We start from the raw sequence: 20,449 nt of genomic DNA, 5'->3' as shown, positions 1-20,449 counted from the left end.
AACAGCACACACTCAACACTTTCTCAAAGACAAAGTACCTATTTTTTATATGCATTCCCACCGGGCAGGATCTGGGAATGGCTTCTGCGCGTTCGCTTCACGCAGCAAAGCCAAATCATAGGCCATTGAAAGCTACAGCCTTCCGCTGGTCGCGTTTGGAGCTGCCATTTTGGAAAACTGTTTTGTCTCGCGCTCTCCCGAACAAACGAGAACCGCGAGAGCAGCACGCAAGGCTCCCTACCTACGCACGCAAGAATCGGATGTTCCACTCAAGATGCAACCTGCAGATTTTTCGCCTGGTCATCCCCGCAAACTTTGTTGAAGAATAAAATTCAATTCATTTTTGCATGCAAGAGACCTTAGGCCAAGCTCCACCGGAGAAGCCGCAGTGCACTTATTTGGCGACTCTCCGCGCTTCGCAACATAGTCCCCAGAGAGGCGACGATATTTAAAGTTCGCATCCGCCATGATGTCACAGTAATGAATGAACGGCTGGCGCATCAGTACAAGTTCTTTTGAGTTCCACATACGTGCATTTGCGACTTCATGATTAGCTTGTCACCAAAAAAATATGAAGTTCAATGCCGAGTACACGCTGATGCTTAAACCAACTCGTAAACTGTGTTACTATAGGTGTCCGTAACGTGGCCGCCTTGACGCGATTTCCGGCTCCAGCAATCTCTTTCAGCGCATGCACTTGGCAAAAGCATAGCCTTCAATATCTGTGTCTGTTACTCGGAGGAAGCCTTTCCTGGGACGTGGATTTGGCCACCACCGATAGGAGGTACGCGAAACACTGGAAATAGGCTTTTTTTTTTCACAGTATTATCGTATCTAGCGTATCAGGTTCTCTTACACAAGTTGGCTGATCTGCCAATCACAGCACCATTGAGCCGAGCATAGGCTCGCAAATAGCGATGATGCGGTGAGGAAAGGTTGGAGGCAGTGATAGCGGGCCCAGCTCATTGCGCTCCTGCTTTATTTACACTTCTAGGGGTGATGTTCACCATCACGTGTGGTGTGACGAGGGGTGATACACTCGTGGGGCGATGGAGTGATGTGGGGTGAGGGGTGATTCACCTGCAGAATTCCAGCGCCTTACGTCTTACGTTGCCCATGACGTTAGCGACTTCGCCTGGCCGCGCCAGACGGCATAGTGTCCTCCCCAAATGGGGTTATAGCGCCGTGGTCCACTTGCAAGAGAAAATTGAGTCCCAGACAGATAAGTTGACGTCGACTCTTCAAGTCTTTTATGCACAAATCTCGCGCGCTCGCGCTCATATCGCGATCACCGCGTGTCAGGAAAGTCCATTCACGGAGTTTTATTCTCCGAATAGTTAGGCGATGATGAACACTCGAGGAAAAAAAGAGAATCAAGCGGCACCCTCGCTCGTATATATACAAGCAGGCAGGTTGCAAGGAAGAAGAATAGAAAAAAAGTAAGCATCGCAGTCTTGGCACAAGATGAGAAAGTGATTTCTAGGAAAATAGACGAACAAGATTTTTACGGAACCTTCGAATCGCGTCAATTTAGTGCATTCACCAATTGAAACGCATTAAAAAGTTATGCGTGACGTCTATTATTCCGTCGATATTTTCGCTACAGCAGTTACGGGAATATAGCTTGAACTCTTCAGTAACCTTTCTTTGATCGTAATCTGTTCGGGCGATTTTGTAACCGGAGGAAGCTTCATAATAGAAGACAATTAATCACGCTTCTATCAAATAAGACGTGTGGACTCATATTATCTGGTTAAGGCTGCCTGCATGGATCACCGCGTGGTATTCGAAACCACATTATGAGATCAGCTTAGCAAAATATGTTCCGGCCTTTTTAGGGCAGGTTACGCGAACACAATACCTGCATTCGATCGAACCTCCTCGCAATCCGGGCTTAATTTGTAAGTAGACGTTCACGTTTTGCTAATCAATCGCGACACTTTTTGGCTTTGCGCACTGAGCTTACACATCAATAAAAATGCGGATGTACTTGCAATATTTCGTTGCTTCGGGTTTAAATCTATGATCAAGTATTCTGGAGCAGATTACGTGCGGCTATAAAATCGGTTCAACGTTTTACCTAAAGCAGACGTCCTAATTTAACCAACTCTTAACCCAAACACTCGTTATATAATTTATGTCGCCATTGGTGCTCGTTAGCAAAACTTTATTTTCATCTACGTTCATTTTATGCACCCATTCTTCTGTGTTCGTCTACTCAATGTCCTTAAATCAACAACTGCTTGCATTTGTTAAAATCGCATTTACCAACGGATGTAGCTGAACAAGAGTAACACGAAACACTTCATTGTCGGCGAGAGTAGGCTAAAGATTGCCGCTTTCGTGACGGTTCACTTGCGCGACTGACTCCCCGCTCGCGCATTGAAAAGAGGGCCACTAACGTGGAAGTTTGTTAGGACGATCTGTAACGAATGTTTTTGTGTAGCGTGCTTGAAACCGCTCTCGTAGAATAATAGCATCCGAAACAGAAGACCTTAAATATTTATCGCATGGTTCATACAGCGTGACGAATGACCTCTAAGAGCACTGCCGAACCGCCTGTTCTTTTTGCGTGTGTCTGTGTTTGTATGTGTTGTGTGCATCTCGGTTATAGTTAAACCTAAGCCCTCCAGCGCCTACACCTGGTCCTAACGTGACGGAACCGCGTTTTGAACAACACCGTGATAAGTCCATGTCTTGGCAAGGGCCTTGTCTAGCTCCGGTCTGTGCTCCACGAAACGCTGTCATTTTTGCGAAGACGGCTTCGAAGAACGCTGCGCGCACGTTTTTCACTGGTCACGTGAGCCAAGGAAAACAATACCACGGCTCATATGTTCAATGTCCCAGCATCTGTTCTTTAAGCACGCTTGTCCTCCTGGAATACTACACGCATCGAGGAATGGCGCATGCGCAATCGTCAACGAGTCCACCGGGGAACTTGGCCGTAGGCGGCGCCACTGTTCTTCTTCGCATGTTCCACGTCACGTGAACCGCGGCGAATCCCACCACGCGAGGCGCACGCACAAATGACTTAGTCAAGGTCGCTGACGCGTCCGCCTACGTCACGGTTTGCCGTCACTGGTCCCGCCTCCGGAGTCCGTTGGGCTTCCGCCGTTTAGCGTGGGGGCGAATGGCGAGAAGAGACCGGAACTAGGGGTTCCCTGGAACTTGCTTCCTCTTCCGGTTTCCCCGCCGTGGTTCTGGACCGAGGCCACCTGTGTTGGCATGGGGCAGCAAGCCGCCAGGGGACCTGCGGCAGCGGCTGGGATGGCCACGCCTCCGGCCTGGTTCATGTACGCGATGATGCGACGCAGTTCCTCCAGGGCGTTGGCCTGCGAAGAAGGACGGGTTCGGAGCGAAAGTTGTGAAAATTGAAGCCGTCAAACAGGCACTAGAAAAAAAGCACGAGCAGGAACTTAGTCTGGCATGGTAGTATATCAAAACCCGAGATATATTTTAATTGAAAGATAGATAGAGACTGGGTGACTGGGTCCAACGAGAGAGGTAAAAAGTCAGTGGCGTTCCACTTCTTGATCACGAGTTACGCGAAAGCGTATGGACGCCGCGAACACGCACAACGAGCTCCGCGACGTCGAAACGCAAACGGAAAGAGCGCGCGAACGCGGCCATTCTTTCCTCTACCTCCAGGCGCCTTCCTCCGCCGGCGCTCGCTTCCACTGCCGCGACAAACATAAGCTGGTCATTGAATTTGTTGCGCAAGACTCTAAACCGACCATAACAAGCTACTCTATCGGGGCAATCGGCCTCATTGCAAGCAGATTTCTCAAACTCCAGGACACTATCCATCTAGTGTGGGTACTAGGTCATGCCGGCAACCCGGATAACGAAGCAGCTCGCCAAGCCGTCCGAGCAGCAGATAACCAGGAGGTGGGATCGCTAGACCCGGATGGCCGGCTTCAAACCATCCTCGCAAATCACGAATTCGTGCTACTCTACGAGGATTCGCGCAGAGCGTGTATCCGTTCGCGAGAACGACTTTCCCCCGGGAACACGTCACGACTCAGCGGCGGGTACAGACACGATTGGTGCTAAGCCCCAAAAGGTTGGCTGAAATTTCCAAGCAAGCGTTCAAACTTGTAACTGCAGGCACTGCGAAGCACTAACCGCAGATCAAGATCACATACTTTGGGGGTGCCCATCCAACCCCACGCCAAGGACAGTTCTTGGGCAAGCACCCACGCTCGAGGCCTACGAGCGGGTGATCAAGACGGATGACCCAGAATGCGAAGTCGTGCTGGAAGAGTGGGCTAACCGCGTCTCGGGCACGTGACCTCCACGCTAGCTGCTCTGCCATGAGTCTCGACTGCTAATGTACGCCTCCGATAAAGTTTAGTTGTCCCTCTCTCTCAATGATTTGACAGAGGGGGCATCTACGCTTGCGTCTAAAACGCAGGCCCGCAGCCATCAGGTCGTCGTCACGCGGTTGCGATTTCGTTTTTGTCGATCCGTCTTGGCCACGTTGTCATGCCGCGCGCCAAACCATGTTGACCAATTTGTGTACCGAGCGTCAGGCACCGTTATCGACACCAAGCGGTGTATAAGGCGGAATTAGTGCTACTCGGTCATTGCTACTTCGACAGTCATATTCAGAGCTTTTTGTAACACTGCCTGTTTAGCATTTTAATTTGTTTTTGGTCACGGCAATCATCAGCGGGAAAACGTGTTTTTAACTGTTCATCGATTTCGATATCGACGCTTTCGAGCACGAACAATGTCTACGTAGCGACTTTTAGCTGGGCACCGTGGTTTTTTTTGCGTCAAACGACGCCCTTCTTCGTTTTTGCCGCCTCTTTCCTAACTGCGGTGTGGAAATGGAAGCACAGGAGCTCACTTTCTCTAAGTACGAAGCTCGTCTTCAAGATATTAGAATAAAAGGCACACGTAGCCTCCGAATTTATTGACTACGTGATCTTGCGCAATGATGTAGTGCAAATTCTTGGTGATTGCTGAAGAAAAACTTATTGCCCGCGCTTAGTGAAACTAGGTAGGATGTGTGCGATGGCAAGTACATAGTACTGAGTAAATCATCTGGCTCCAACGGAACGGTGTGAGGCCGTGCCCTTGTGAGTGTATATGCACCTGAATTGATACACGCGATTGTTGTACGTGGGCCCCCCAACGTGCAAATTATCTCGCAAGCGATGTTCCTCTTTTCACAGACGCATCAGCTGCTTATTCCTACCGCGGAGCGAACGGATGTAATTTAATGCGAGAGCATTATATGACACCATTCCACGAAAATGCGTCCTAGTTGGCGGCGTGATCAACTTGTGGTACCGAAAACGGCCGACGGCGCAAAACGTGAAAAAAGAAATGCTTCGAGAGACGTTCAAATTTCTCGGGGAGGTCCCTGTATAAACAAAGTAAATGATTGCCTTGGAAATGAAAATTTAGTAAATTTTGTTCCGGGTGGGAATCGAATCTGGACCTCCGAGGTGCTAGACGAGCACGCTTACCCGGCCCCACGCCGGCTCCGCAGGTCCAGCTGGTTGACTAAAAGGTGTGTCCAGTGCGTGCGTTCGACACTGAAAATCTCTAATGCGAAATTTGAGTGCAACTGTATACGCGTTTCCATTTAGCGATGTATCGAGGCAAGAAATTTGAGACCGAAATCACCGCACCGACTGGCAGTGGGCCAGTGCCGTTACCACCTTCGCTGAGGGAGGGGCCGTATGGGAACGCCGGCTTGATGAGCGGCTTCGGAGCCAGCTGTGGAAGACGACGACGAACGCGCGAGCAGTGGTACGAGCGCATTCGCGCGCTTACGCCGACGCTCAACTCAGGAACTGGCGCCTAAGAACTGCGCTCTAAAAGAAAATCCGCCTAGATTCCACCTTGCGAAAGTGGATGTACGGACGTTACGTTACGTACGGACGTTACGTGTACGGACGTACGGACGGTACCATCACGGCAAGATGGCACCAGGACGATAACATACGCAAGAAACGAAGTATTGTATACATGGCACGTTCTCAAAGTACTGTCCGACTCCTCACTCATTAACATATAACAAGATAGACCCATGGAAAAGCACAGTTAAACATGAACTAATTGTCACATGTATAAAATGATGTTCAATATATAGAGTGTACACAATGGTTATATACAATGATGATATGACACAGACACTACATAATTTTGAAGGGATGCTATGAGATGTGTATATACAAAAGGGATCATGTATAAGAGAACACGCACACACAGAAGTTGCAGGCACTTACATTCTGCGCACATTCAATGAACACTTCTGACGTCCTGGCTACGAGAACCAGACTGGTCGAATATTAAGCTGTACGCGTCCATCAGCAACCGACAGGAAATGGCACGACCACTGTCGAAGGAACTCTTCTTTCCCAAGGAAGAACAACTCCTCTGGCACAAACGACAGTAGCTCAGAGTAGAGCCTCCCCAGAAGTGGAAACAGAGCAGGGCGACGATGCTCCGCAGCAACTGCCTCGCACCGGTTACGCCATAGCCCCCGTGGCCACTCAAAGCGGCCACGTGAGCAGCGACCAGATGTGATAAAGTGGGTAATTCCAAGGCCACGGAAACCAGTATGCACGGCTCTCCAAAACACCCAGGCAGCGACACATTGCAGCCGCACATGTTTCATGGATTCCTGAAGGGGGCAGTTGGGACACAGCTAAGATGGGACAACACCCCACAGCTCTAGGCTGTCACGAGTTGGAAGCATTTGCCACCCTAGACGCCACATGAAGTCGTGCAGGTGGCCAGGCAGAAATGACGCTGTCATTGCATCCCGCAACACATTAATGGAATGTGCGCGGCGTGCTGGAGGAACTAGAGGAAGCAGTAAGGCTGACATTGTATCAACAACATGGTTTTCGAGACCGCCTACATCAGGACATACATGTTGTATGTGGCGATAATATGCCACGGCCGTAGAGTAAAATGTATGTGCGTTTAACACTTGTAGACCACGATTTGTGTGCACGCCTGGTAACATCTAACGAAGTTTTGTGCCAAGGAAATAGTAGGCGAGTTCACACGCAGGACACTGATCATGCTGTAACAGACGGAGCAGAAATCGCAGGGCAAGCGGCCGGCAGCGGACAGACACGGTTGGGAACGCGAACCCACCGCGAGAATGTGGTTGCGCAAGCGCCGCACGACAGACCAGTTCTGTACTGCCCGACCAGAAGAAGGAACCAAGAAGGGACTGCAAGGACCTATAGTAACCCGTAATGGTGGCTGTAGAACGTGACAAACGTACCACACTCGGCCGCAAAGTACACGCTGTGCTAAGTACTTTCTCTCTAATAGGGGCAAATCATACCCTTGAACATCTTGAATATTTCGTCTTTCGTCTTCAAGAATTTAGAGCCACACAGAGTCTGATATGCCATCATAGGTGTAATCAAGACCTAATATATGAATAGAGTCGCTCTTTTGAACACGGAAAACGGGGCTTAAGCGTGTCTGTGGGGAACCAATGAACAAATAACGACATTTTGAAAACTTTAGCGCAGCACCTGAAATATTTCCGTACACAGTGAATATTCGAAGGCTGCGGGATAAGCTATCTTCATTCTTGACATACAATGTGGGGTCATCGGCGAAGACTGCCACCTTCACAACGCCGCTACCAGGCAGAGGGAGACCACACACGTAAGGGTCTCTCAGTACTGAGCGTAGAAATGACTCAAGGCTGAGCACAAAGAGTACTGGGAATAGAGGGCACCCTTGACGAACACCACGAGTAACGGGAAAGGGCGCACTTTCCCAACCATCAAGAAAAAATGTACTTCGGACATTTTTATAGGCAGTCCTAATAAGTTCAACAAAATTTGATGAAAAGGTGAACGAGGTCAGTACATTAAATATGTATCTGTGTTCAAGGCGATCGAATGCCTTTTCTTGATCTAGGGGAACTAAGAGACCACGTGCTGACCTGGTCAGCGTGTATGTCATTACGTCACGCGTAACGAAAGAAAGACTGTATCTCTCTGTCAGGGACTGGCATGCCTGATGGTGTCCTATTAAGGAAGACATCAGGCTTCCCAAGCGTCGGGTGAGAATAGCTGTGAAGGTTTTGTAGTCAACGTTGAGAAGCGTGATTGGCCTCCATACCTCAGGACGAACTGATGATGAATCGTGCTTAGGTATCAGCACAATACGACCGTCGCGAAAACTAGACGGGAATTCAAGGTTCTCAAAGCAGCGGCTGATAACAACACGAAAGTGGCACCAATATCTTCCCAGAATGTTAGACAAAAATCTACGGGTAGCCTGTCCGGCCCTGGGTCCGAGCCACGCTTCATGGAAGATAATGCTGCTTTCACTTCGTCAGCTGACGTTCGTGCACGAAGACGTTCAGCGATTTCACGTGGAACCTCAGGCAACTCACAATGCATTTCGACGTTACCATGATCCATTCGCATATTCGTACGCGCCATGTTTTCAGAATGCGTTACAAAGAGCGAACAATCATGCGTGGGAGGCGACCTAACAGGAAGTGCTCTTGGGGCCACAGAACCGAGTACATTCGGCCGTCTAAAAAGAGTTTCTTGCAAAGCGCAGAACTTCAGAGTGTGCGCTTACGTCTTCAGGTTGTGGATTACATCTGCATAGTCAAGCAGCAGATGACAAAGACGACGCTGCGATGAGGCGTTGTAAACACCTCCGTAGCTCGCGCTGCCATGACCGCATCAGCGGAGTCAGTTGATTGACCCGAAGGGCAATACGGAGCTTCATGGCAGTATCCGCCAGTTCTTCTGACGTGCGTCGTTGAGTACACGACCTTCAACTGAACAATGCAGACGCCACTAGACCTTGAGCGCGTCCCATGATTCTGGGTCAGATCTAGAAAAAGAAGCGCGCAAGACTCTTGACAAACAAGAGCGCGAGTGCGCGTCGTGTAGAACGTGGATGTCAAGGCGCCAAGGATTTGCTGATGAAGAAGCGGGAAGCAAACTTCAAACTTAATGGCCGACCCGCAACCATTAAGGGGCTCACATAGACAGCTTCGCTGGTCATCCTTCTTCATAACGTGCAAGTTTTTGGACAGTGTTTGCCGTGATAGCGATCATGGTCGCAGCACACGCTGTGCGACAGATGCAAAGGGCAGAGAGCCCTAGCATCAAGAACAGATACATCACGCGCACGCGTTCGTCACGCGCTCACGCACATGTGCCGGTAGTGCGGCATACTTCCTCATTATTGTAGGCCCTCCGTGTGGCGCGAGTGCGTTATTGAACTGAGTCAATTTCTCAAAGTTGAATGCGTCACAAAATTCGTAAAGCACAAGCTGCAGACGTGGTAGCTTCGGATTGTTATTGGAATATACGAGAAAACATAAAAATGTTACGCTGGAACTGAAAGACAAAGCCTTTTTCCTGTTGCCGTTTCAAATCTGTCCGAGTGCCCACCGCCTCTAGTTGGCGTACCGTTTTTGGACAGTGTTTGCCGTGATGTCGATTACGGTCGCAGCACATGCGTGAAGGATACATCACGTGCACACGTTTGTCAGGCGCGTACGCAAGCGTGGAATTGCAGCATGCATCTCATTCTCGCAGGCCCTCCGTCTAGCGGAAGTGTGTCATTGAACTAGTTGTATTTCTCCAAGTAAAATGCGTCAGAAAATTTGCAAAGTACAACTTACAGACAACCTGCAGGCATGATAGCATCGCATTGCAATTAGAATATACGAGAAAACAGTTCTGTGACGCTAAATTCAAACACAGACCCCTCCAGCTGCGGTTTATTTTTGGGTGGGCACAGACAAAAACATCCCGACCAACTAAAGGCGAATAGCTTCGCTGTAAAACATATATCGAAGGCTGTGCTTGCGCTGACTGCAAGCGCCGGAAGTAATATCAATAGTCAGAAACGCGGCATGACCGCCACGCTATTAACACCATATATGCGAGTTAAAACGTGGGTGGTGTCAAGGTTTCTGGCAAAGGAAAGATAACAGTAGTTAGCTTTCTGATTATATGTGTGCTCGAATATTGAAGCCTCTTGATCGGATCAAATGTCTCAGATCAACCTCCGAACATGTAACCAAATATCTAATATTTTAGTATTTCTGAACAAAGCGAAATTTAAAGACTCCGTGCAGTTAATTTGGGTTTTGCCAAATTCCAAAGGCTTATTTGTATTATTTCATAGATCGTGTAATGCCGTTCATAATTGGGTGTCCGTCAGTCATCTGGTGCATCAGGGCAATGACATTTATGGTGCACGTAGGAGGTAAGTCATTCTACACTATCATACAGTGTTTTAATGGGATGCCAACATAGCGGGAGCGGTGAGATAATTATTCACTTCCCATGAATCGAGACAAAAAGACACGTACGCTGCTTAAAAGCGAGACATTCCCATTTTATGACCGGAAGGGTTTGAGCAGAACTCATCTGACCGCGCGTTGACACAGGACCTGGTGTGTCTGTTCAGCAACTGCGGCTCTCCTGCGGAGCAGGATCAATCGGAACAGCTCCCACTTGCAGTGTTCTTTCTTCCCCGAGACTCCGATAAGTGTATAGCCTTCATATACACCCGCCGTGGTTGCTCAGTGGCTATGGTGTTGGGCTGCTGATCACGAGGTCGCGGGATGAAATCCCGGCCACGGCGGCCGCATTTCGATAAGGGCGAAATGCGAAAACACCTGTGTACTTAGATTTATGTGCACGTTAAAGAACCCCACGTGGTCAAAATTTCCGAAGTCCTCCACTACGGCGTGCCTCGTAATAACAAAGTGGTTTTCGCAAGTTTCGCAAATCCCATAATTAAATTTTTTAACCTTCATATTAGAACAAAAAACGAATATTCGTCAATTTCGTTTAGTTCATTCTCGAATACAACAGGAATGAGTTAATCTAATCGCGTCCGGAAAATTTGAATATTCGCCCACCCTGGACGTTCTAAGCCGAAGCCTGATTATCAATTTCACAAGATGCCCCAGAACTGGCAGTGCGCCCCGGTGCATTTCGTATCTTCGTGTGAGTCCGATATCACATGCGAACTGCTGCGTAAGTTCTGTCTAGGCGAGCTTCACCAAAATATCGCCATCTGCGGCTCAGTCCTGCAGGGTCACGTGATATCCCCCGGAGTGTTTCATTGAAATAGAAATTACACGGGCACGTGAAGTGCACTCGCTCCGTCGCCATGCTGGCCTGGTATGGCCTGGGGGGGTATTCTGCAAGAGTCCACCTAGTGGACTGTCCATTTCGGCTGCTGCTGATTGGATGCAGCTGTGCGAGAGAGCAGAAGACAAGAGGCACGAGCCAATCAGCAGCGGCCGAAATGGACAGTCCACTAGGTGGACTCCTGCAGGATACCTCCCCTGGTCGGCATGCTGGCCCGGCCGACGGGAGAGTAGACGTTGCCGTCAGAACATCAAAGCGCAAACGCTCGGACACACTGATGGATGGACCTGCCAGTAGAGAGACAGACAGACATTGACACTCGCCTGCATGAGAATGTAGTTCTTGGCGAGCAGGAGCGTGGCGATCTTGGAGAGCTTGCGCACGGACGGGCTGTGCGCGTACGGGATGACGGAGCGCAGCTCGTCGAGCGCGTCGTTCAAGTCGTGCATACGCCTTCGCTCGCGCGCGTTGATGCTCAGCCGCATGGTCTTGGCGTGCCGGTGCTTGCGGCCCCCGGCCATCATGGCCGCCTGGCTCGCGGGCGGCGCCGGAGGCTCGGGGGTCGACGGGGCACGCGGCGGGTGGTGGTGCCGCTGCGGCTCACCGTGGTGGCCCGGCAGACTGGCCAGGCTGGGCGCCGGCTGGGGCGGGGCCGCCGATACGGCCGCTGTGACGGCTGCGAGGGAGGGTCGTGCTCCGACGGAGACGACGGAGCCTGCGAACAGAAGCAGGTCCCCGAACCGGATACACGCTGTTTCGCCCGAATGGCCAACTATCCCTCGACGCCACGCTCGTATAGTGTAATGGGCAGAATAACTTGCTGTATATACATTGACTAATGTGGTAAAGTTGGGCCAGTTGGTGATTGGGTTAGTTAGATTGAAAGTGGGATAGTTAGGAAAGTTGGGCTAGTCGCTGCACTCGCAACAGTTGCGAGTACAGTGAGTGTCGTGTGTTCTTGTGTGTCTTCGCCTTGTCCTTGTCAGTGCACTGCTTCACAACCAAGGTATGATGATTATAAACATTCGCTTGCCAAGTACACATGCGTGGTGCCATGCCCAGCCCGAAGACATATTGTCACGTCGTATTGACAGTGAAGAAGCACAGTGGCACTATATGCAAGTCACAAAAATAGCTATCTATTGGACGAACCTGTTCCCAGCGAAAAAGCAACTCTCATCGCAACGATAGCGGTGGCCACACTCATCGATCCTCGAAAATCTAATCTGCAGGTAAAGCGCGTCGGTTTTTATACGTGGCCAATCGACGGTACCACTTGTAATCTCTTGTGCCCCCGTGCCTCCCAGATAATTAATTTAATTATGGGGTTTAACGTGCCAAAACCACTTTCTGATTATGAGGCACGCCGTAGTGGAGGACTCCGGAAATTTCGACCACCTGGGGTTCTTTAACGTGCACCTAAATCTAAGCACACGGGTGTTTTCGCATTTCGCCCCCATGGAAATGCGGCCGCCGTGGCCGTGATTCGATCCCGCGACCTCGTGCTCAGCAGCCCAACACCATAGCCACTGAGCAACCACGGCGGGTCGTGCCTCCCAGATAGTGCTACACGATTCGTGTCACGTACACAGTCTGATTACGCAATCTTCGGTGACAACAGACAACGGGTAGAACTAGCGGTACCATTCGAGAAACTTCCGATACAGAAAGGCGAGTCTGGTGCTGAGCAATAAGGTGGTAACAGAGGTTGGCTCGTGATAATACGGTCACCGAAAACATCGACAACTTATACGCGGATCAGTATAACTACAGTTCACTCGATGACCGTTGTCACAACGCTGCCGTGATGGGGAGGGCCGGCAGCGACAACCGCGAGTGTTTGTACCCAATCGAAAACCCCGTGGTGTCGATTTCTTTGCGATTTCACTGTGCCGTGCCCCCCAAACTCAGCAAGTTGCTTGACCCTCATGACTGGGTGTGGGAGAACACAGCTCGCGTCCAGGTAATCAACCTTCTCGAATCCGGCCTGTTCCAGTTGCAGATCACATGACTTCCGGCAGTCGGCGCACGGGCGGCGCATGCGCTGCGAAACCGTGACAGCACGGCGACGCCGTGAACTCGTATGGAGCGCCATGCTGTTTGGTGAAGCATCTTTGTTTCCTGAGCTATCTGGCATATTGAGGGGACTTGCACAACCGCTTTCGGAGGAATTGTGCCTTGCAGGCCAACTGCCCGGCCAAGCCCAACTTTCTGAATTTTTCACCATATGACCTAAATATTCGTAACTGTCGCCTTATGAAAAAAATACGTGGCCGCGTACCGCGATTCCGTACGGTCATGTGAGTTTCTGTGGCATCATGCAGGCTTTCGTACTGAACCACCGTTTTATCATATACGATAAGTGATACAGGGCATGTGGCGCAAACGTGTTTTTCTTTTTTTGATAAAGAGTTGTTTTAACTAAGTTGATTTGATGTACTTGACGAATGAGGGCTGTAACTCCCTTTGCGTCATTTCCCTGCCGTATTTTTTTTTTGTCTGTGTGTTCTACGTAACTAGAAATTTGACACACAAGGAGCCTCAAATAAAATGGCACAAACCAGAGCAGATAGTAGGAAGCATGCCTTGTGATCGCTAGCAAAAGGTCTATCTCAGAAACACGTATTTTCTTACCGCCTCTAGCTGTTAGACTTACCTGGGTGCAAGTGGTGTTGAGAGTGCGGGTGCATTTGCCTCTGCAGCGTGTGGTGGCCTTGCGTGGGCGACATCTCTGCGGCCAAGGCGGACGGGTGTACGGACACTACGCCAGAAAGATACACGTCTTAGGCGCTCAATATAAAGGCTTGCAAGCGGCGTTCGGATTGAACATCACCCTGCTGTGTTTGTGATTGTCTTACTGACAAATTAGAACATTAGTCACACAGGTTCTACGTTGTTACGAAAGCGAGACACGGTGGTACTTACACTTCAACAGTACCGTGCTTTTCCGAGAAAAAGTGGTTAAAATAGCCAATCGCAGCATTGAAGTTTGTTATGTCGACGCTGATTTGAACGAAAATGAAAATTTCCATGCTGTCCTTTGGAAAGAACGGTAGTAGTGCATTGGTTGGTATGGTAATTTGCATGGACACAAAAGTGTGCCTACGTGACTCACTGAGATTTCTTTAAATCTTCGAAAGATTAACATGTTTCACACATGGAAAGAAGCCAAGTAATATAAATCCACTGCGAACCCACACCGAATTATCCATTTTCTCCATAACGTAAAAGGGCAGTCAAGTGTGTCCAATCAACAAGTCCATTTGCTACAAGTGTTCTTGTGATAATTTCACCTCGACATGTCACGAACACACAAAAAACATGCATGACACCGTACTCCTGTTCTTGCTTCTTTTCCTCCGTGTTTCCTCTGTGCGCTAATCCTTTTTTTTTAACTCAACAACATCAAGACACATACGGTCTACAGGGAGATGAAGGCCAACTAATGGACAGTAGTCGAACGAGGGAAGCTTCAAGCTGGCTCCATCGTCTCGGCAAAGGGAGTTTCCTTCGTCAGAGCCCTCAACGAACACGAGTGCTTGACGAAGACTACTGCCCTAGCCGAAGCATTAGCGCCAATCTGAGGCTGCTCGCTGACTGTTGGCCATCTCGTTTCTTTGCTTGTTCGTCATCTGTATGTAGACCGACATCGTGAGCGCACGTCTTCACACTCACCGCCGAAGCACGGGGAACTGGTCGGTGGCAGACCCATCCTGTGGACGGGTCCCGGGGACTCGTCGTCGCTGCGCAGATCCTCGCCCCCACCGAGGTCCGCCACTTCGGCCCGCGTCGTTCCGCTGGCAGGAGGCGAGGCGCCGCCACGGCCGCCGCTGCCTCGAAGAACGGCGGCGGTCGCGGAGTCCGCGGACAGCGGGCTGCCGAAGGACGACGGGCCGTAAAGACCCGGAGCGTGCAGGGCGTATGGGAAGCCGATGCGAAAGCCCGCGCTCGCTTCCATGTGGCGTGGTGGCGAGACGTCTTCGAACTCTTGTGCCACTTCCGCGTGCTCTTAAGACAGTCTTCTATTGTCGACTTCCAGTGAAGACGTTCGAACTGTCGTGAAGCTGGAAGAGCAGCAGGTGCTTCTGTTTTTCCACCGATCTCAGTCCCAAAGATTTGCCGACAGAAATGATGGTCCGAAAATCGGCTCTCTGTGAGCCGGTCTCTGCGCCGATGTGCAACCACGAAGGATTTCTCTTGTGCAGGAGACTTGGAGTACGTTGTTGCGAAAGGTGTTGTTACGTTACACGTTCCTAAATGCGCTTTACTGTACGACACCTTCTTCGAAGCAGTCGTTCTGTTTGCAGTCGCTTCGATCGAAGAATTACCTGGCAAGCGCGACACTTGGGCAAACTATGTTGTCGCGAACCTATCTGCAGACCGTCGATCTCCTAGATGAAGAGGACTGACAGAAACAATGGAAGCGGAATTTGATGCGTGTAACCCTCACAATTTGACAGGTAGCAAGGTTCACTCGTGTGGTCATGATGCTTAGGCCATGGTCTCCCGACGACGCTTCTCAGAGCTCGGAGGTCATCTTACATTCCACGCTTCTTTCACGAAACTGTCGAGATGTCCACTTTTATGGACGGGTTGATCAAATCTTCGTAATCATGACAAAGCTAAAGTGAGTTCTATTTAGTGTTTGAGTATGGCTGGAGACGTTTTCAGTTCGTTAAGAGCACGACATTTATTTGAAACCTTAAGCAGTGACTGCCGGTATGTTAACATAAGCTGACAACATACCACAGAATTGTCAGCAGTTTTGTCTATGATCAACGAAACAATGAGCTCTAAGTTATCAGGTTGCCGATAACTTGATAAGTTCTTTTGCGCACAGGCCGTATACAGCCACTGCAGTATACAAAATATAGATGAAGACGTTCTAACGAGCGTACTTTCACAAGCAGCAATAAAATTTACAGCATAACCGTGAGGCCACAAAATCTTTAATTTACTTTACCAACGGCGGCAAAAATGAGAGGAAGAAAGCGTTTTCAAAAAGTGACTGCGTGTGCCCCAAATTTTCAAACGGCTTGAAGAAATGAAATGAAGCATCTTTGGCGCAACCTTTGCAAGGATATGGGAGTACTCAGGCGCGTACTTTCGTAGCCCTGGCCTTCCCTCGTTTAGTCTTTACTGTTGCTTCCGGTGCTGAACAAGAGACAAGAGCAAAAAATTTGCAGAACGTTGACAGTTTCTTCAGACACTCTAAGTTCAGAGGTAGTCTTACTGATTTTTGTTTGTTACGACTTTTTATACAGCGTTGGTGCTGACTGCAAATTTACATGAAGCACGATGGTTCGCCAACAATAAATATAGCGCGCAGCACCCACAATAGTTCTCAGGACCTCTCTAAACTTGGCAATCGTTATTCAGCCACGAACTGACTTACGTCAACACAGCTTCACGGCCCGCATAACTCTTGTTTATCTGAACATATCTTCTCCTAAATAACTTCCAGCAATGATTAGAATCATACGTTTAACGAGATAGGACAATATTTTTCGTGCAGTATCTCAACCGAGTAGAAGTATACGCTAAGGTTGCTGCTCCGGTAAGGCAGTACAACTGTGAGGACGAATAAATACTTATGCGGGGAGAATATTTATCTCGAATATTTCCTTGTGCTATTTTGACTATTCTTATTGCTGAGCTACTTCTTGCAATCTGAGGGATTTCCTCAACCAATTTCCCACAATCTTCTTTTTTTTCTATTTGAGACTTGTTCAGAAGGTTCGCACTCTCCTAGAAGTTTCTAAGTACCAGCAAAATGTGACCTGTCATTTCCTTTCAATGACAACTGCTGACGAGACACTGTTGTCAAGCCCCCAGCGTTTCACTACAGCCAGTGAATTACTTTGGCTGCTCTCGACCTTTGCTCTTCCATCTACGCGTATCTTGGTGTCACGAGTATACCAACGGTAGCGCTTGTACTTGTCTCATACTTCACGGGTGGCCTCGCTTGTAAGTCCGGTTTCAATGGGGAACAACGTGACATCGTATGGTTTGCGAACATTATACAATTTACCCGTCCCATTCATTTAGCCATATCTTGTTTCATAAATAGGCGTCTCATCTTCAGCCTCACTTGATGCTGTGACGACGCGTCAACCGCTGTAAAGACCATCTGTTTTGTGAGAAGTGTTGTTTACGTTATTGGCAACACGTGGTAGTCACTAAAAAGTAGCAGAGCTTCTACTTCCGTCCCCGTGGCTGGTTGCAGATGCAGGTAGATCAGTCAATCTGCAAGGCATTACAAGGCCTATAAGTACATTCCGCATAGCAAGATTACTACTTTTTATTGTCAATTGCTAGGTCACACCAGTTTTATGTACTTATACAGTGCGTACAGAATGCTGGACATCGGTGAGTTAGGTTTCAAAGCCTGGTAATGCTTCAAGACGAACTCTCACAGTAACGACCCCTAGTAGAATTTTAAGCTCTTTGTGCAGTGATTTCCAGACAACTCAGTGAAGTAAAATGACAGAAAGCATAATATTTCGGCATGAAGTAAAGTGAGGTTTTTGACAGCTTCTGAATAGATTATCTTCTCAATACTGAAGTTCTCTTGTACAACCTATTACCGCAGCTCTGCTTTCAAACGCACGGTGAATCCTCTTGCACTGCATTTTGTTTTCAAGCATGTTCCAAGCCAAGGCGTTCATTCGAAAGAAACATAACCACGCTGATAAAATTATGGTTTAAGTCCTCTCGGCAAAATTTGACATCCGGTATATTTAAGATAATTAACTATCAGATCTCGCCAGGCTGGATACAATAATCACGGTATAAATATGTGAGTAATTGACTTACCAGTCGTCAATCTATAGGGCCAAGGGCTGCGGGACACTGTTAGGCGCATTCTAGAAATCCTCGTATCGGGAAAGAATGCTTTGTTTTCGAAGCCTTGCTTAGCTTCCTGAAGTAGCTGCACACCAGCCGAGTCCATCGATTCAATCACGGTATCGCAGTCACAATAAGGAGCAACCGGATGACTTGAGGGCCGTTCGATGCCGGATCCATGACGCGATCTTCACAGGGCGTCGTCGTATTTATTGATGATGCGCCTCATTACCGGGACCTAAGTGGCCGTGGTCGTTCTGTGATGCGATGTCTCAAGCACGAGAAAAGAACTTCCATCATTGTCCCGTTTATCGTTTAACCTGAATTGTTCCCGCATCCACGGACACTTTACACCGCGCTAAGACAAAGAAGAAGAAAAACGAGAACGAGAAGAAAGATGCAAAGAACGAGTCGGCAAACTAACAAACAAACCGCGCAGCCGGATCGACGTCGCAAGTGTCCGGTCACTTCACCACGAGCATCGCGACCACAGCGCCGCCGCGCGACGCTACGTCAGCTCGACGTCGCTCACACTTCGCCACTGAACATGCAGGAGCTGCTGGGAAGGGAGCTTTCCGGGAGCAGCAAACCAGGCAAGTTTTGGGGGATCCTCTGGAAAGCCGAGGGAGAGAGAGGGGGGGAGAGGGCGTGGGGGGTGGGCGAGCCAACCCCTCGCCGGTGGCCCACCGATTGACACCTCCCCGCAAGTGCACCCTTGTACCCCTCCTTCCCCCAGTTTTTCTTTTCTTCTGTTATTTATCTCTTCATCCTGCACAACCTCCACCTCCCCCTTTCCAGCCCTGTCCGGCCGCGTTCATATTTCTTTTTGTTTCACTGATGATCGCTTCTACTCCCTTTCCTTCGTCTCTGCCTTTGACGCTGTTCTGGCTTCGCTGCTGTGTAACGCAGCAGCGTCCTCTTCACCTTCTCTTTCTATATAGCTTTCGCGTTCCTTTCATTCACGCTTGCTAAGACTCTCTTTCCCCATCCCCCTACTCCCGACCATGTCCCATAGAGTAAAACCTTATTTGCTACAGCGTGGCTGATGAGCCCTCTCCTCTTCCGATTCTCATTTATGTGCACTTGCCGTTATTAATTTGCATTCAAGAGGCATTCTTATTTTGCTGCTCATGTGCTCTCTGGAGCCTGTTCTTCAAGAGCTTCACGATGAGTGCACTAATGCTTTGCTTCTTTTTTTTTAGTCGTTAAAGTGCGTGGTTGTGCTGTTATTACACGTGGAGTGAGCGCTACCATCCACAACGCAGATAGTGCTATTATCGGTTCATTAGTTCATTGCCACGTTACTACTTCCCTAGTTTCATAAGTCTGTATGTAGTAATTATACCAAGTCCTGGTGCATCAGAGTAAATACCTTCATTTCAATTAATATGTAGCTTTCTTCCTGCCTAGTCGTGCATGCAACACAGTACTTGCACTGGCAGTTAGACCTTCTGAACGGCAGGCTTACAGGATTTTCACTGCGAAAACACTGGTGCTCATCACCCTCCCCGATCATCTTCGAAAACAGAGCACTAAGCTTTTCCACCATTCAGCCTGTTTTTCCTCTTTTGCATCGCAGTGATTAACAGCAGCAAAATAAACAGAGCTGGCTTTCTTTTTCTCTCTAATGTAGTTATCACTTCAAGGAGCGAAGCTTTGTCCGCTTGGGCCGAACAGCTAAAAAAAAGCAGCCATGATTTCCTCTTTCTAAGCCTTCCTTCTCCTCTGCATCTTTACCAGACTTCTTTCTTTCTCATTCGCCCCACATCTCGTCATTTTCGGGAATGCCGAATAAGAACGCTTTCTGTCACAACATTTTTCCCTTATCCTTTCATCCTTCCCCCTGTGCACCTCCCCCCATCCCCCACCTCCCCCTTGTCGCCGACGCGGCAACTACCGATTGATCTTTTTCTTCAGCCGGAGGCTCCTCTCTCCTTTCTTTATCTACTTCTCGCTGTCGTTATCGCTGAAATAGATGAGCGACCGGGAGAGAAAAGACGCTTCGGGAGCAGTGTGTGAAGGGGGCCGAACCGAATTCCCTATTTCTCCATTTCAGTGTTGCTCTTCTCCCTTTCTGCCTTCATTCCTTTCCTAGCCTCTCCTCCCCACTCCACCACGTCGTCCGTCCCGGTCTCGATCTCTTTTTTTTTCTGGGCGCCTCCTTCTCGAACCAATGGGGAATGCCCACGCCTCCCGCGGGATCCCTTTATTCCTCGGGAGCGGCGGGCGGAGTCTTGGCCGGGCTCCTTGTAGCTCCAGCGAGGGAAGTGATATCGGTCGAGGCGATCCCGCCCCTCGTCTCGGCCGACCCGTCCCGGGAGTGGCTCGTTTTTCGCAGCAGAAGTGGGACCCCTTCCCTCCTTCTTTCCCAGTGCATTCGGGAAAGCGATGAGTGGAATGGGGGGGGGGTGCAGCAAGGGATCTCTTCCAGTGAGCAGCCATCGAAGAAGGTTTCGGGAGTTCTTCCTCTGTCG

At 49.3% G+C, this 20,449-nt stretch overlaps 1 protein-coding gene across 1 annotated transcript; it reads right to left on the bottom strand.

The window, feature by feature from the left end:
- Positions 1-1,227: 1,227 nt before the first annotated feature.
- LOC126527388 (uncharacterized) lies at positions 1,228-18,524 on the bottom strand. Its single transcript, XM_050175205.3, has 5 exons — positions 17,946-18,524; positions 14,805-17,375; positions 13,786-13,890; positions 11,453-11,844; positions 1,228-3,332 (listed from the first exon to the last, which is right to left on the bottom strand). Exons 2-5 carry the CDS (start codon positions 15,085-15,087, stop codon positions 3,063-3,065), a joined length of 1,050 nt encoding a protein of 349 aa, XP_050031162.2. The 5' UTR covers positions 15,088-17,375; positions 17,946-18,524; the 3' UTR covers positions 1,228-3,062.
- Positions 18,525-20,449: the final 1,925 nt, after the last annotated feature.

Source organism: Dermacentor andersoni, chromosome 9, assembly GCF_023375885.2.
Source record: "Dermacentor andersoni chromosome 9, qqDerAnde1_hic_scaffold, whole genome shotgun sequence".
Classification (NCBI taxonomy): domain Eukaryota; kingdom Metazoa; phylum Arthropoda; class Arachnida; order Ixodida; family Ixodidae; genus Dermacentor; species Dermacentor andersoni.
Note: the sequence above shows the minus strand (reverse complement) of the source record. Positions and strands in the feature narration are given on the sequence as shown.

What these genes read in the sequence shown, in the direction of transcription:
- LOC126527388 (XM_050175205.3), bottom strand. Translation starts at nt 15,087, where the DNA reads ATGGAAGCGAGCGCGGGCTTTCGCATCGGCTTCCCATACGCCCTGCAC. An exon ending in TCAACACCACTTGCACCCAG is followed by an intron (nt 11,845 to 13,785) that starts GTAAGTCTAACA and finishes TTCTGTTCGCAG; the next exon opens with GCTCCGTCGTCTCCGTCGGA. An exon ending in AGAACTACATTCTCATGCAG is followed by an intron (nt 3,333 to 11,452) that starts GCGAGTGTCAAT and finishes CCTTCTTCGCAG; the next exon opens with GCCAACGCCCTGGAGGAACT.